Below are 13,993 nucleotides of genomic sequence, written 5' to 3'. Positions count from 1 at the left end.
AGCACGTGACTTAATTATCTTGTGGGCCCATCGCGGCTAAGGCTAATACGACTGGTTGGACGCAAACGTGGCTGCCTTAACCTGCAGCCGTTGTTTCGGGAATTGATGAAACGTTGATGGCCATGTCAAGTCGCATCACACATGGAGAGATCATCCGGCCCTAGAAAGATGGGCTCCCGTGAGTGTTTATTCTCTGAGACGCACGGCGCACTTACGAGACAACGAGCCATGAGGTGAACCTATTCTGGTTGGCTTACCCGTGCCTTCCACCCTGCTAGGTAGTCACAGAGTTGAAGGCGGTCAGAGACAAGGTCCACAATTCACGTAGCTGGCTGGACCCGCCTCCATTCACCCACCCATTTGCAATTCGACATTCACACGCCCACGACCGTCAAATGTTCATGAGCAGGCTGCGACAGCCTTGACAAGCAAACCTACACCTCTTCTAATCCACATCAGTAGACCAGTTGGACCACGCAATCCTGCCTTCCCCCCCCTGCACTTAGTCTGGTACCCTTGATTGCCAAAGATGAGTGAACACAGCACTACAGAAACGAAGCCTGTTAGGCCCACGAGCTCGGATAGCTCTGCAAAGGACAGCGTAAGTGGGCGCCTTCTGTGCTTCCTACCCCAGAACCAGAGACTGGCAGAGTGTGGGCTGACATGAAGTTGCCCTGCAGGAGAGCTTCCAGGACGCAACCGAAAATAGTCCCCGCCTCGACTCACACTCCGACTCACAATCCGACTCCGAATCCGACTCTGGCTCTGAAGACTCGCAATCACAGGCGCCCGACAGCAGGCGCGGGTCTTCAGTGCCTGCCAAAACCAACATGCCTGCACCCGCGCCTGCAGCGTCTGGCGCGCCCGCAGCACCCAACCAGGCTAGCGATGGAGCAGAGAAGCCGCAGGGCGAACCTGAGTCTTCGTCAGAGGAGTCCAGTGAAGACGAAGCGCCTGTAAAATCGCCTCTGCTCACATCGCACCGGATATCCATGACATCAGACATGGACGACGTGTCATTAGAGGAAGGTGCGGGGACGTCTGGCCCGGCCCCGACACTACCACCGCGAGACTCGCGAGACTCTACAGCTGCAGTGCAAGGCCTGTCTGGCAGCATATCTCCCGTCAAATTTCCACCTCCACCGCCTCCGCCGACTGCGCCGTCCGCCAACCTGGGGAAGCCTGTACCCCCTACTATGTCCAGGAAGCTAACGAGTCCCTTCGCATGGTTGTCGCGGAACAGCTCCAACAAAAAGTCCGAATCATCGCCAGCGGTGCCTCCATCCGAACGACGAAACACCAACGCCTCAATTGCGACGCTGAATGCAGACCACACACTGAGCAGGATCGAGGACGAAGATCAGCATCCAAGTAACCGGTCGAGCCAGGGCAGCTTGCGCGACCGCTTCAAGTTCTTGAGGATGAGGGAAGAGGCGGGCATCACACTGGGCGATGAGACGAGCCTTGAGGCTGCTCACGGGCGGAGTGCAAGCGTTGGTCTGGGCCTGGTCAGCACAGGAAGTGTGCCTGAGGACGAGCATCACCCTGGACCTGCGAGCCCCCCACCTGGCTCACTCGCAAAACAGCCCACCATTAATCCGAATCTCGCTCCGGGAACGGCGGCAGGATTCGCTGCTGGGCCAGCTGGGGATGCAGCTGAGCCAGTGGATTGGGACCTGTGGCAATCTGTCGTGAACGAGGGTCCTGCAGCTATTGCACGCACCAGCGCGGAAGAACTGAACCACGCCATATCGAACGGCATTCCGCAGGTGATCCGCGGCGTCATCTGGCAAGTGCTCGCGCAGAGCAAGAACGAGGGACTCGAGAGCATGTACAGGGAGCTCGTAGCCCGCGGGACAGACAAGGAGGTCACGACTGCCCGAGTGTCTACTATCAGTAACGGAAATGGCAAAGAAAAGGACTCGGTCGCTTCGTCCTCGTCCTCGATCCATTCGGACTGCTCGACGCCAGCCACAACCACAGGAAGCACAAACGCCCCTCTACCCTCTCCATCGATAAAGTCAGAGACCTCAGAAGAGGCGATCAAGTCGCAGGCAAAACTTGCGGCAGACAAAAAGCACAATGCTGCTGAGGTGTCGAAACTGGAGAAGACGATCAAACGCGATTTAGGTGCCAGAACAAGCTACTCTAAATACCTCATGGCAGCTGGCCTGCAAGATGGACTTTTTGGAATTTGCAAAGCGTACGCCTTGTACGATGAAGACGTTGGTTACGCTCAAGGCATGAACTTTATCGCAATGCCTCTTTTGTTTAATGTGAGTATTGCCATGTACACTGTAAATCTGTAGCTGACATCCGCAGATGCCCGAGGAGGAAGCGTTTAGTCTCTTTGTGACACTGATGAACAAGTACGGTCTGCGTGATTTGTTCGTCCATGACATGGCAGGACTGCACTTGCACCTCTATCAGTTCGAGCGTCTTCTGGAAGAGTTCGAGCCTGCCCTATACTGTCATCTTCGCCGACGAGAAGTCAAACCCCAGCTATATGCTACTCAATGGTTCCTCACTTTGTTCGCGTACCGATTTCCTTTGCAGCTTGTTCTCCGGATCTACGATTTGATATTAAGCGAAGGTCTGGAATCGGCAATACTAAAGTTCGGCATTGTACTAATGCAGAAGAACGCCGAAGCATTGCTGGGCATGAAGGACATGACGACGCTCACCACCTTCTTGAAAGAACGACTATTCGATGCTTACATCGACAAGGCTCCTTCGGCAAACTCCATCCGAGAGAACGGTTTCTTTGGTTCGACTGCAGGTGTTGATAAGGAGGTCTATCGAGCAGATATGCTTGTGAAAGACGCTGTTGCGGTCAAGATTACATCCGAGATGCTCAAACAGTATGCCACTGAGTGGAAAGAGCAACAACGGGTAGAGAAGGAGCGCGAGACGGAATTGTCAGGGTTGAGGGACAAGGTGGCTAAATTTGAAGCTAAGGTGCGGCTACTGGAGGGCCGCGCTGAGCAATCCGACATGGAACATGTGCAGGTGGCTTCCGAACTCATCAAAACCAAGGTCGAAAACGAGAATCTCGCGGAAGAGAATGAGAGTTTGAAGATCAACGTTGCGGAGTTACAGAAGATTGTAAACTCGCAGCCTGAAGAGATCGAAGCCAAGCTTCAGGGTGAGATGGAGTCTGTGATGCAGAAGAACATCGTAGTACACAACGAGAATCGAGCCTTGGAGGAGCAGATGGCGGAGATGGAGCAGGAGCTGGTGGCGACGAAGATGCAGTGGGCAACCGTGAGTTCTCCAGTGTTTCTTATGGTCACATACCGATCTGACATTGCTACAGATCAACGAAGAGCACGAGACGCTCAAGCAGAAGTGGAACAGTGTCTCTCAGATGATGAAGAAGTAATCACCGCTTCGGGACTCTGCGTCAGCATTGTTGGCATCTGGCTTGACTCGCACACAGTAAACAGTCAGCTCTGTCTCGATCAAAGACCACAACCTACCCCCGCGGGTCAAGCGCCTCTTATTTCAGTTCACCATGTCTATATTTGCAGTCGCTGGTCAGCAATCTCGACGGCGACCCATCTTCTCTTTTCCACCTGCTTCGGCAGTGCGCTAACGAAGACTTGGTTAGACACGTTGTCTTTAGCAATGTTCTCGCTTTTGCGGTTCGCTCACTTTTGGATAACATGCATGGATATGGTAGCGCGGTTGCAAAGGAGTTCTGGCAGTAGAAATATCTCTACACCTTTATCGATTCACAAGAACTTGATGGGCGCTGTACTAGATTCAGTTCGCATCACCTCAATAGAAACAAAGCTATGAACGAAGTTTACAGAGACGCGTTTGCTAAAAGTGATTTGACATGTGGATAATTCCTTCTACAAGTGAAGGTGGGACCCAAACGCGCTAGCTAGCTGTAGAGCCTTGGCATTGAAATTGATCATCTACTCCACTCAGGCTCTTCTCTTTCCTATCGCGACAACGACGACACGACAGCCACGCCAACCAAACCACTGCGCGACCCATCTGCGCCCCGCTCATCTCTCTTCTGCTCTACCTGTCGCGACTAATCACTAGCATTTTAATTCGTGCTGCCGATACGCGCAGACACAATGGCTGCGCCTACGCCCGACCTCAATGCCATCCTCGCGGCTCTCGGTACGTTTCGCATTGCATGCGCTCCAGAGAGGCTTACTGACATTATCTCCAGCTGCTGGACGTGGCCCCTCAACGACGCCATCCCAGGCGCCGCAACAGCCCCCGCCGGCGCAGCACATGCCGCCCCAGGGATTACCACCTGGCTTTCCCGGCGCGCCTGCCATGCCCAGCTACAACTTCCCCCAGCCCACCAGCTCTGGCAGCCTCGACCTTAATGCCATCAAACAAGGCATGTCTGGCTCTGTCAGCATTCAGGATGCGCTCGCAAAGGCGCGTGGGTTTGCTGCCCAGAAAGGTCTTGCTTATGAAGCGCGTCCAGGTATCTCCGACTCCTGGTCTGGTCTCGGTAGCCCATCGCAGACTTACACAGTGACAGCTCACCAAGAAGATCCGCGCCTGAGTGGACGGCCCTACCGTCGCTCTCGATCGCGGTCACCGCCGCGACGAGATGCTGCGCGTGACAGCTACAATCCCTACCGAGATGAGCGACGTGATGAGCGCCGAGGTGGAGGCTTCGGTCGTGAACGCTCTCGGTCGCCTCCCCGTCGCAATACATTCTCTCCTCCGCAGCAATATGGCGGAAATGATCGTAGCCCTCCTCCCAATGACAACTCTGAGGTGATTCTCATCGATTCTTCGCTAGTTGGTCTCGTGATTGGACGCCAAGGTGAGAGTCTGCGCCGCATTGAACAAGAATCAAGCACTAGGATCCAGTTCATCAACGGCCCTGAGGCTGGTCCACAGCGCGAGTGCCGCATCACTGGTAGCCCTGGTGCCCGAATCAGTGCCAAGCGTGAAATCAATCGCATCATCGAGGAGAATGGCGGCAATCCCGCTCGTGAAACTGGCCGTAATGCACGAGCTGGCGGTGCAAAGACCGTTGGTCAGCAACAGCCTGCTCTTCGTGAGGGCGAACAGTCGTCTCAGATCATGGTGCCTGATCGTACTGTTGGCCTCATCATTGGCCGCGGTGGCGAAACTATACGTGACCTGCAAGAGCGAAGTGGTTGCCACGTCAACATTGTCGGTGAAAACAAGAGCGTGAACGGTCTTCGTCCCGTGAATCTCATTGGAAGTCCCGCTGCTGCTGCCCACGCCAAAGAGCTTATTATGGAGATTGTTGATAGCGACACAAAGCAGATGGATGGCCCTGCGCAAAGTCAGCCACAACAGCACCAACAGCCGCAGTTTCAGAACAAACGTGACAACTTCGACCCTTACAACGGCGCTGGTGCAGCTGCTGGTGCTGGTGGCGGCAACAAGATTAATGACAGCATTCTGGTGCCTTCCGATGCTGTTGGCATGATCATTGGCAAAGGTAAGACGTGCACTCATAATAGATTGCTTCCAATACTGACTCATCAGGTGGTGAAACCATAAAGTCTATGCAATCTGACACGGGCTGCAAGATTAACGTGTCGCAAGCATCCGGTGCTGATATCGAGCGTGAAATTGGTCTCGTTGGATCTCGCCAGGCTATTGAAGATGCAAAGCGTGCCATCTGGGAGAAGGTTGACCAAGTGGTAAGTCGATACTTGTCATAGCCTCAGCACATCATGTACTAATATTACGCAGAAGGACAAGAACAACTCACGTCGTCGTGACCAAGGGAACCAGGATAATAGCTACTCACACCAGCAGACTCCGTCCTATGGCCAGAGTGCGCAACCGGGACAGCCTCCCGCGCCAGCAGCAGGTGATGCAGGTGGCCAAGCCGCCGACCCGTATGCTATCTATGGTGGATATCAGCAATATCTGGCGATGTGGTATGCGTCGTTTGCTCAGCAACAGCAGCAACAAGGGGGGCCAGGCGCTCCAGGACCACCTGGCGCTTAAGCTGCCACTCGTCCGCTGTGATGATGCGCTCGCTGCTGAGACCTTGCCGATTGATGCTTGCTTGCATGACCGATGCCTGGACTTTGCTACGAGTGGCATGACTGTCTCGACTTTTCGGATTATCTTCGACCTTTCTTGACTTTGCGAAACTGTTGAGACCGCCATGCCTCCCGGATGACTTTGATCGCGCTACATTGTCCATGTCCCACATGGGTTCGACCTCGAATCTTTGTCTCGATTGCTTAGCTCAGCTTGCTATCTTCATCGTCGTCACCTAGTCTGCGTGATCTGCCTCACCTCGCTTGAGCTGTGTCTGTCATTGTCTTTTGGGTGACTACCAATCTTTTCCTGGTTCCGAGATCTGATGACAAACTCTCCAACTGCGAGAAACCCATACGGATGCTGATTGTGATCGAAATCTGTTCATCTCGTTTTCTGGTTTCCTCGAGATGTTCGATCCCAACGTTTACTGCCTTGAGTTCGGCACAATTGCACAGACACAATCTTTGCGAAAGATGTTCTCGCCAAATCTCCTCGGGTTTACCATCAAAAGTATTCTCTTATTCGTGTATACTATTTCCATCTTGAGGCTTTTCGGATGAAAGGCTTCGAACAGCTCCAAGCCTCGAGGCAAGCTCTTGGATCTTCACTCATCATCGTTTGGTGAAACGGCTAAGACACATTGGAATACGTGGTTAGTGTAATTAGTAGTCTTTGAAAATGCATCAACGTTCTCCGTTCAACCTAGAAATACAGTGAACAAACTCCATCATCTATCAGTGATTCTTGTGGTGACATCCTTCGCAGCTCTCGTCCCTTCCATGGCCTCTCTCATTGCGCAGATCCATACCGGAGCTCGCCTTGCACGCCTCGCTCCGTGACCACTCCAAGCTCAGCTCTCACGTGCCGGACCCACAAAACGCGCTGGCGTTGCGGGGCTTTAGTTTTGCCCCTCCATTGCCCGCGGCGGATCCTGACCTCTCACGACCGGCTGTCGGCGAGCTCCTTCACGCGTTCGTGGGTCAGCCACGAGATAAGACGGGCAATAGGCTTTGTGTGATTCGTTGGCGTGTTCTTAGGTCAGATCTCAGATCCCGTGTGCAGGCTTCTTGGATCTGAAGCCTTTGGGAGTGGCGTCAATATGTATCTCGTATTCCCCACATGCTGTAGAGGGGCTTTATTTTGAATCTTGTCCGACCCTGCAGAACGCCCTGTTTTTTTCTTGAGTTGAGCTGAGCTTTCTACGATTGCGTCGACTTAAATCTTGTGTTGTACTATTTTGCCCATTCTGGTTGTGTTATACTCCTATCCACTAAGAGAGCCCGAGAATCCCTATACACATTATGGCGCCCGGTCTTGTGTCTCCGGGACCTGCGGTTTCGGCAGAGGCGACGCGGTCGTTGAACGAGGTTACCGCGAGTTATGACGATACATTGAGGTTCTACCTCAATGGGACGAAGGTCGTGCTTGACGATGCGGATCCCGAGGTCACACTGCTGGAGTACCTGAGGGGCATTGGATTGACAGGGACAAAGCTAGGATGTGCGGAAGGGGGGTGTGGTGCTTGCACAGTGGTATGTTTGCATTGCCACTTCGTTATGTGTAGAGGGGGTCGATTGCTAACGAAGTGCACAGGTCATTTCACAATATAACCCCACGACCAACAAGATATACCACGCCTCTGTAAACGCATGTTTGGCACCACTGGTCAGTGTAGACGGCAAGCATGTCATCACGGTCGAGGGAATTGGAAACGTCAAGAGACCACACCCAGCACAAGAGAGGATAGCAAAAGGCAATGGTAGCCAATGTGGCTTCTGCACACCTGGAATCGTCATGAGTCTATACGCACTTCTCCGCAACACCGACGCCCCTACCGAACACGACGTCGAAGAGGCCTTTGATGGCAATCTTTGCCGGTGCACAGGATACAGGCCCATCTTGGACGCAGCACAGAGTTTCAGCGTCAAGACAGGATGTGGCAAGGCGACTGCGAACGGCGGAGGTGGATGTTGCATGGAGAAGAATGGTGCAAATGGTGGAGGGTGCTGCAAGAGCGGTGGAGACGATGGAGACGCACAGCCCATCAAGAGGTTCACGCCTCCGGGGTTCATCGAGTACAAGCCCGACACCGAGCTCATTTTCCCGCCACAACTGAGAAAACACGACTTCAAGCCCCTTGCGTTCGGAAACAAGAAGAAGAAATGGTTCAGGCCCACTACACTCGAACAGCTGCTAGAGATCAAGAATGCGTATCCCTCTGCGAAGCTCATTGCCGGATCGACGGAGACACAGATTGAGATCAAGTTCAAGGGTATGAACTACAGCGCCTCGGTGTTCGTTGGCGATATTCCTGAGCTGCGACAGTTCACCTTCCACGACGAGTATCTTGAGATTGGCGGGAATGTCGTTCTTACTGACCTAGAGCAAATTTGCCAAGATGCTCTTGAGCACTATGGCAAAACACGAGGCCAGCCTTTCGCTACTGTGTTGAAGCAGATTCGGTACTTTGCTGGCCGTCAGATCAGGAATGTTGGTACGCCTGCAGGTACGCTGGCGACGGCGAGCCCAATCTCCGATCTCAACCCGGTTTTCGTGGCCACGAATGCTACGTTGATTGTTAAGAGCTTGAGCGAAACGACCGAGATCCCCATGTCGACATTCTTCAAGGGGTATAGGCAGACAGCTTTGCCTGCAGATGCAATCATCGCTGGTCTGAAGATACCAGTTGCGAAAGAGAAGGGTGAGTTTATCCGCGCGTACAAGCAGTCAAAGCGGAAGGACGACGACATCGCCATTGTGAATGCCGCATTGAGGATATCGCTTGACGACGAGCACACGGTCGAGAGCGTAGACTTGGTGTATGGCGGCATGGCTCCCATTACCATTCCTGCCCGGAAGGCGATGGAATTCCTCCAAGGAAAGAAGTTTACGGATCTCCAAACTTTGGAGGGCGTCATGGATAAGCTCGAAGAGGACTTCGATTTGCGATTTGGCGTACCCGGTGGCATGGCTACGTACAGGAAATCTCTTGCGCTCAGCTTCTTCTATAAGTTTTACCATGAGGTGCTGGCAGAATTGCACGCCGAGGAGGTCGAGATTGACACACAAGCCATTGGTGAAATCGAGAGGGAGATTAGTTACGGCAAGAAGGACGACAAGGCTGCGGAAGCTTACAGGCAGAATGAGGTCGGACAGTCGAAGAACCACGTTGCGGCTATGAAGCAATGTACAGGGGAGGCACAGTACACAGACGACATCCCGCTGCAGCGCAATGAGCTTTACGGATGCTTGGTGCTATCAACGAAAGCCCACGCCAAGTTGCTCAAAGTCGATCCAAAGTTTGCTTTGGATCAGTCAGGTGTGGTAGCCTACGTCGATCACACCGATGTGGCCACACCAGAAGCCAATTGGTGGGGAGCGCCTGCCTGCGACGAGGTCTTCTTTGCTGTCGATGAGGTCTTCACCGTTGGCCAACCGATCGGAATGATCTTGGCGGATACAGCAAAGTACGCGGAACAGGCAGCTCGTCTCGTCATGATCGAATATGAAGAGCTTCCCGCTATTTTTACCATCGAGGAGGCTATCGTACATGAGAGCTACTTCAACCATTTCCGCCACATTCAGAAGGGAGACACAGAGAAGGCTTTCGAGGAAGCTGATCATGTCTTCACTGGTACGGCACGCATGGGTGGCCAGGAACACTTCTACCTTGAGACCCAAGCATGTCTGGCAGTTCCGAAGCCCGAAGACGGGGAGATGGAGATCTTCAGCGGCACACAAAACCCAGCCGAGACGCAAGCATATGTATCCAAGGTTCTTGGTGTTGCAGCGAATAAGGTTGTCACTCGCATCAAGCGCATGGGTGGTGGCTTTGGTGGCAAGGAAACACGATCGATTCAACTCGCCGGTATCGTGGCGTGCGCTGCGAACAAGGTCCGGAGACCAGTGAGGTGCATGTTGAATCGAGACGAGGATATCTTGACCTCTGGACAACGTCACCCATTCCTCGCTCGCTGGAAGGTTGCTGTCAACAAGGACGGTAAGATTCAAGCCCTCGATGCAGATGTCTTCTGCAACGGAGGCTGGAGCCAAGATCTTTCTGGTGCCGTTGTCGAGCGCTCGCTCTCGCACATCGACAACGTCTACTCGATTCCTAACGTACATGTCCGTGGCAGAGTTGCAAAGACAAACACCGTTTCCAACACCGCGTTCCGTGGCTTTGGTGGCCCACAGGGTCTGTTTATCGCTGAGACATACATTGAAGAAATCGCCGACCATCTCAATATTCCTGCGGAGAAACTGCGCGAGATCAATATGTATTCTCCCGAGACGAACATGGTCACGCATTTCAACCAGAAACTTCAGGACTGGTACGTTCCACTCATGTATCAGCAGGTGCAAGAGGAATCTGCGTACGCCCGCCGCCGCGACGAGATCACGGAATGGAACAAAACGCACAAATGGAACAAGCGCGGTCTCGCTATCATTCCAACGAAGTTCGGTATCTCCTTCACGGCACTGTTCTTGAACCAGGCCGGCGCACTCGTGCACATCTACCACGACGGCTCTGTTCTTGTCGCGCACGGCGGCACAGAAATGGGTCAAGGTCTGCACACAAAGATGACACAGATTGCCGCCGAAGCCCTCAAAGTGCCTCTCGCCAACGTGTTCATCTCCGAAACCGCAACCAACACCGTCGCGAACACATCGTCAACAGCCGCGTCTGCGTCCTCTGATCTTAACGGCTACGCCATCTTCAATGCCTGCGAGCAGCTGAACGAGCGTCTGCAACCCTACCGCGAGAAACTCGGGCCCGACGCGACAATGAAAGACATCGCACACTCCGCATACTTTGACCGCGTAAATCTTTCCGCTCAGGGATTCTACAAAACACCCGACATCGGCTACGTATGGGGCGCCAACAAAGGACAAATGTTCTTCTACTTCACACAGGGTGTGGCAGCTGCGGAAGTCGAAATCGATACCTTGACCGGTGACTGGACGTGCAGGCGAGCGGATATCAAGATGGACGTCGGCCGCTCAATCAACCCCAGTATCGACTACGGGCAGATTGAAGGCGCGTTCGTGCAGGGCCAGGGTCTGTACACCACAGAAGAGAGCTTGTGGCAACGAAGCACAGGAGGAATTTTCACAAAGGGACCCGGCGCGTACAAGATCCCAGGTTTCAGGGACATTCCACAGGAATTCAATGTCAGCCTGTTGAAGGATGTTACATGGGAGAACCTGCGAACCATCCAGCGGTCGAGGGGTGTCGGTAAGTTTCGCTCTCCCCTTTTGCCCTTCAAAAACGTGGTTGCTGACATCAGTATAGGTGAACCGCCTCTCTTCATGGGAAGCTGCGTCTTCTTCGCTATCCGCGACGCGTTGAAGGCTGCGCGCGCCGAGTTCGGAGAGACATCGGTGCTGCATTTGCAATCTCCCGCTACCCCTGAGCGCATCCGGATATCCTGTGCGGACCCAATTTTGAAGCGAGCGTGGGTGGAGCCAAGGGAGGGAGAGAAGAGTTTCTTTATCAGCATCTGAGGAACGTGTTGATGGGTACCATTCCATCGGATGATGAGAATGGGCCGATGAGTGGCTGGGCGTCTGGGAGTCTGTTGGGATTATACCATCGTTGTGTCGTAACGTAGTTTGTTGTCATGAGCTGAATGAAGTTGAATTTTACCTACGTTGTGTGTGTTGTTGTCAATAATTGAATATGACCGCAGGTGGGACATTAGGTGAAGGATGCGTGAATTCGGATGTTCAAGCAGTGGCTGAGGGAAGGTCTGAGGGTGCACATCACAATGTTCAGCGGAGGCCCCGTTGTCGATCACCATCACGACGCCTGAGCTCGTGGCAATGCGAATATCTTCAAGTACAGTTCTACTTGGACTCTTTCAGATTACGCCAGCAAGGGGGTATGATGCTAAATGGTTAGATATGGCGGGGAAAATTGAAGTTGTTAGACTTTTTGGGCTTAGTATCTGGGCTGAGCCTCATGCTCCCTGCCATCTCGGAAACGGCCCCTGTCAATATGAAGTTCCCGGAACTGCGAGTTGGCATTCACGGCGAAATAAGGCCATAAGCACGCCCGCATCTGAAGCAGCTTCCAAAATCCTCGATACTGTGGTTCACCATGAAAATACAAGCTATTTGCCACATTCTGACGCTCATGCGCCCCACCCTGTCTACGGAGTGGCAATTAACTTTCTCCCTGGAAGGACAACAACAGGTTTGATCAAGTTCCTGGTCGTTCAATATATAATCTGCGTCTCTGTAAGCCTTCTCTTTTGCTCCACTATCCTGTCTCTCTTCTTTCGTTTTTACATGTATAGTGGCAAACCAAATGTGGCGGGTATAGTGACGTGTCACAGCAAGTAAGGTTTGATGGCGTCGACAACCGAGAATCTTTGGCTTTCCTGTCAAGCTAAAAGCAAATCGGAAGTAGGATCAGTGTCGAAACAAGCAGGGTTACCGCAACGCTGCATTAACATGGTCTAAAAAAAGAGCAGTAGATCTGCAAGGAGCCGCCAAACACTTGGGTTTTATCTAGTTTTCTGTAAATCTGCGCCATTCTACTGATTACTGTATCAGTTGCATTCCACCATCGCGCTATCTCCGGCTTTGAGCTTGACGCATGCGTCATGGCTTGGGAAACTCGGATGATAGGGCTTAGCGCAGGATAGTGTGTCTTGAAAGTCCCAGTTGTGAATCGCGGATAATGGACCGTCGGCCTCTTTTACGGACGGCAGGATCACAAGAAGATCCCAGCTCAATACGAGGCTTTGACATCTTTACCACAACTTCTCACTAGTTCTGCAACCTCGACGTCAACATGTCCTATATTCCCGTCGACCCAAGACCTCATATTTTCCAACGAAATTCGAGAAGCCCGAGCGGCAGAAGTGACATCGAGCTTCGAACGGAGATGGCGTCGCCGCTCAGGGGTAACGACAGCAATAGTGGCTTCGCAAGTCGTGATCGTAGTCGAGACGGTACTGCGAACAACTACGAGAATCTCGAATCAGCCATATGGAGACCCGGGTTCTGGGCGCAGTTCCCTATTTGGGGGCTATTATCTCTATTCGGCGTCCTAGGGAGTGAGTAGGAAGTCTGAATAATCTCTACTAAATGTTCTTTACGGCGACTGATTGATCTTGAAAACATCAGGTACCATAGCTGGTGTTGTGATTCTTGTAGTCAGTGATCACTTGCCTGTAAACGACTGGCACTCTCAGTTCACGCCAGCCGTGTCCATGGCCATCTGTTCTGTCGTAGCAAATGCGCTGTTGGCTTATGCTCTGGCACATGGGCTGGTTATATCGTTCTGGAGAACGGCTTTGCGTGGACATACCGTAAGTGCATGATAAGATAATGTTGTGGTACAAACTAATCTTACCCAGCTCGCTGAGCTCAATCAAAATTGGCTATGTGGGCATTCTCTGCAACATGCTTTAATAGGTGGATTTCGTGTCGGAGGAAGGATCACGGCGTTAGGTTCGTCAATCTTTCATGCGTAAGTTTAGTATGACCGCTGACTCTTAGCAGCCTGCATATTATCGGTCGTCTCGCTGCTTCGAGGTCCCCTTAATCAACGTGCTTCGCATATAGAAAGCAACATCCTCTACAACACTTCTGGAACCATCCCGATAACCGTCGCGCAGCAGCTTACTGAAGGCTACACGGGAATAGCCAGAGATTCAAGAGCCCCAATCATGGAGATTTCAAGACTGACACCAGACTTTGCTCAGGTCATGCAAGAGTACTCTGAGCGATCCAACATCAGCATTGACACCCAAGATGGCTCCTGTGGTGATAGCTGCACAGCATTTGTCAAGGTACTGGGTCCATCCGGGCAGAAGCCTGTATTAAAATATTCAAATTCAAAGCTAATATGATTGAAGGGATTCGGGTTCAAGTCTCAATGTGGTTTTAAAGAGTACGTCCAATACCAGGAAAGTGGCGGTGCCTTCGATCTAAGTGTTTTCACGACATCCTCCACTATCTACCAGGT

At 52.5% G+C, this 13,993-nt stretch overlaps 5 protein-coding genes across 5 annotated transcripts; all 5 read left to right on the top strand.

The window, feature by feature from the left end:
* The first annotated feature begins 168 nt into the window (after positions 1-168).
* Positions 169-3,804, top strand: P153DRAFT_430192 (RabGAP/TBC). Its single transcript, XM_033672825.1, has 4 exons — positions 169-601; positions 681-2,276; positions 2,323-3,264; positions 3,317-3,804. Exons 1-4 carry the CDS (start codon positions 530-532, stop codon positions 3,380-3,382), a joined length of 2,676 nt encoding a protein of 891 aa, XP_033525295.1. The 5' UTR covers positions 169-529; the 3' UTR covers positions 3,383-3,804.
* Positions 3,805-4,091: 287 nt separating this feature from the next.
* P153DRAFT_384123 (uncharacterized protein) lies at positions 4,092-5,973 on the top strand (the record flags this gene model as incomplete). Its single annotated transcript, XM_033670309.1, has 4 exons — positions 4,092-4,137; positions 4,190-5,455; positions 5,503-5,660; positions 5,713-5,973. 4 exons carry the CDS (start codon positions 4,092-4,094, stop codon positions 5,971-5,973), a joined length of 1,731 nt encoding a protein of 576 aa, XP_033525294.1.
* Positions 5,974-6,961: 988 nt separating this feature from the next.
* Positions 6,962-11,678, top strand: P153DRAFT_313005 (xanthine dehydrogenase). Its single transcript, XM_033664864.1, has 3 exons — positions 6,962-7,547; positions 7,609-11,251; positions 11,309-11,678. The coding sequence occupies exons 1-3, from the start codon at positions 7,317-7,319 to the stop codon at positions 11,518-11,520; spliced, it is 4,086 nt and encodes a 1,361-aa protein (XP_033525293.1). The 5' UTR covers positions 6,962-7,316; the 3' UTR covers positions 11,521-11,678.
* A 1-nt stretch (position 11,679) lies between these two features.
* Positions 11,680-12,413, top strand: P153DRAFT_206490 (uncharacterized protein). The gene has a single exon (XM_033662541.1). The coding sequence runs from the start codon at positions 11,839-11,841 to the stop codon at positions 12,358-12,360; it is 522 nt and encodes a 173-aa protein (XP_033525292.1). The 5' UTR covers positions 11,680-11,838; the 3' UTR covers positions 12,361-12,413.
* Positions 12,414-12,930: 517 nt separating this feature from the next.
* P153DRAFT_206499 (uncharacterized protein) lies at positions 12,931-13,960 on the top strand. Its single transcript, XM_033662542.1, has 3 exons — positions 12,931-13,334; positions 13,383-13,476; positions 13,528-13,960. Exons 1-3 carry the CDS (start codon positions 13,236-13,238, stop codon positions 13,875-13,877), a joined length of 543 nt encoding a protein of 180 aa, XP_033525291.1. The 5' UTR covers positions 12,931-13,235; the 3' UTR covers positions 13,878-13,960.
* The last annotated feature ends 33 nt before the right edge of the window (positions 13,961-13,993 follow it).

Source organism: Dothidotthia symphoricarpi, assembly GCF_010015815.1.
Source record: "Dothidotthia symphoricarpi CBS 119687 unplaced genomic scaffold P153scaffold_7, whole genome shotgun sequence".
In the NCBI taxonomy this organism is placed as follows: Eukaryota; Fungi; Ascomycota; class Dothideomycetes; order Pleosporales; family Dothidotthiaceae; genus Dothidotthia; species Dothidotthia symphoricarpi.
This window is presented reverse-complemented; position numbering and strand designations above follow the sequence as displayed.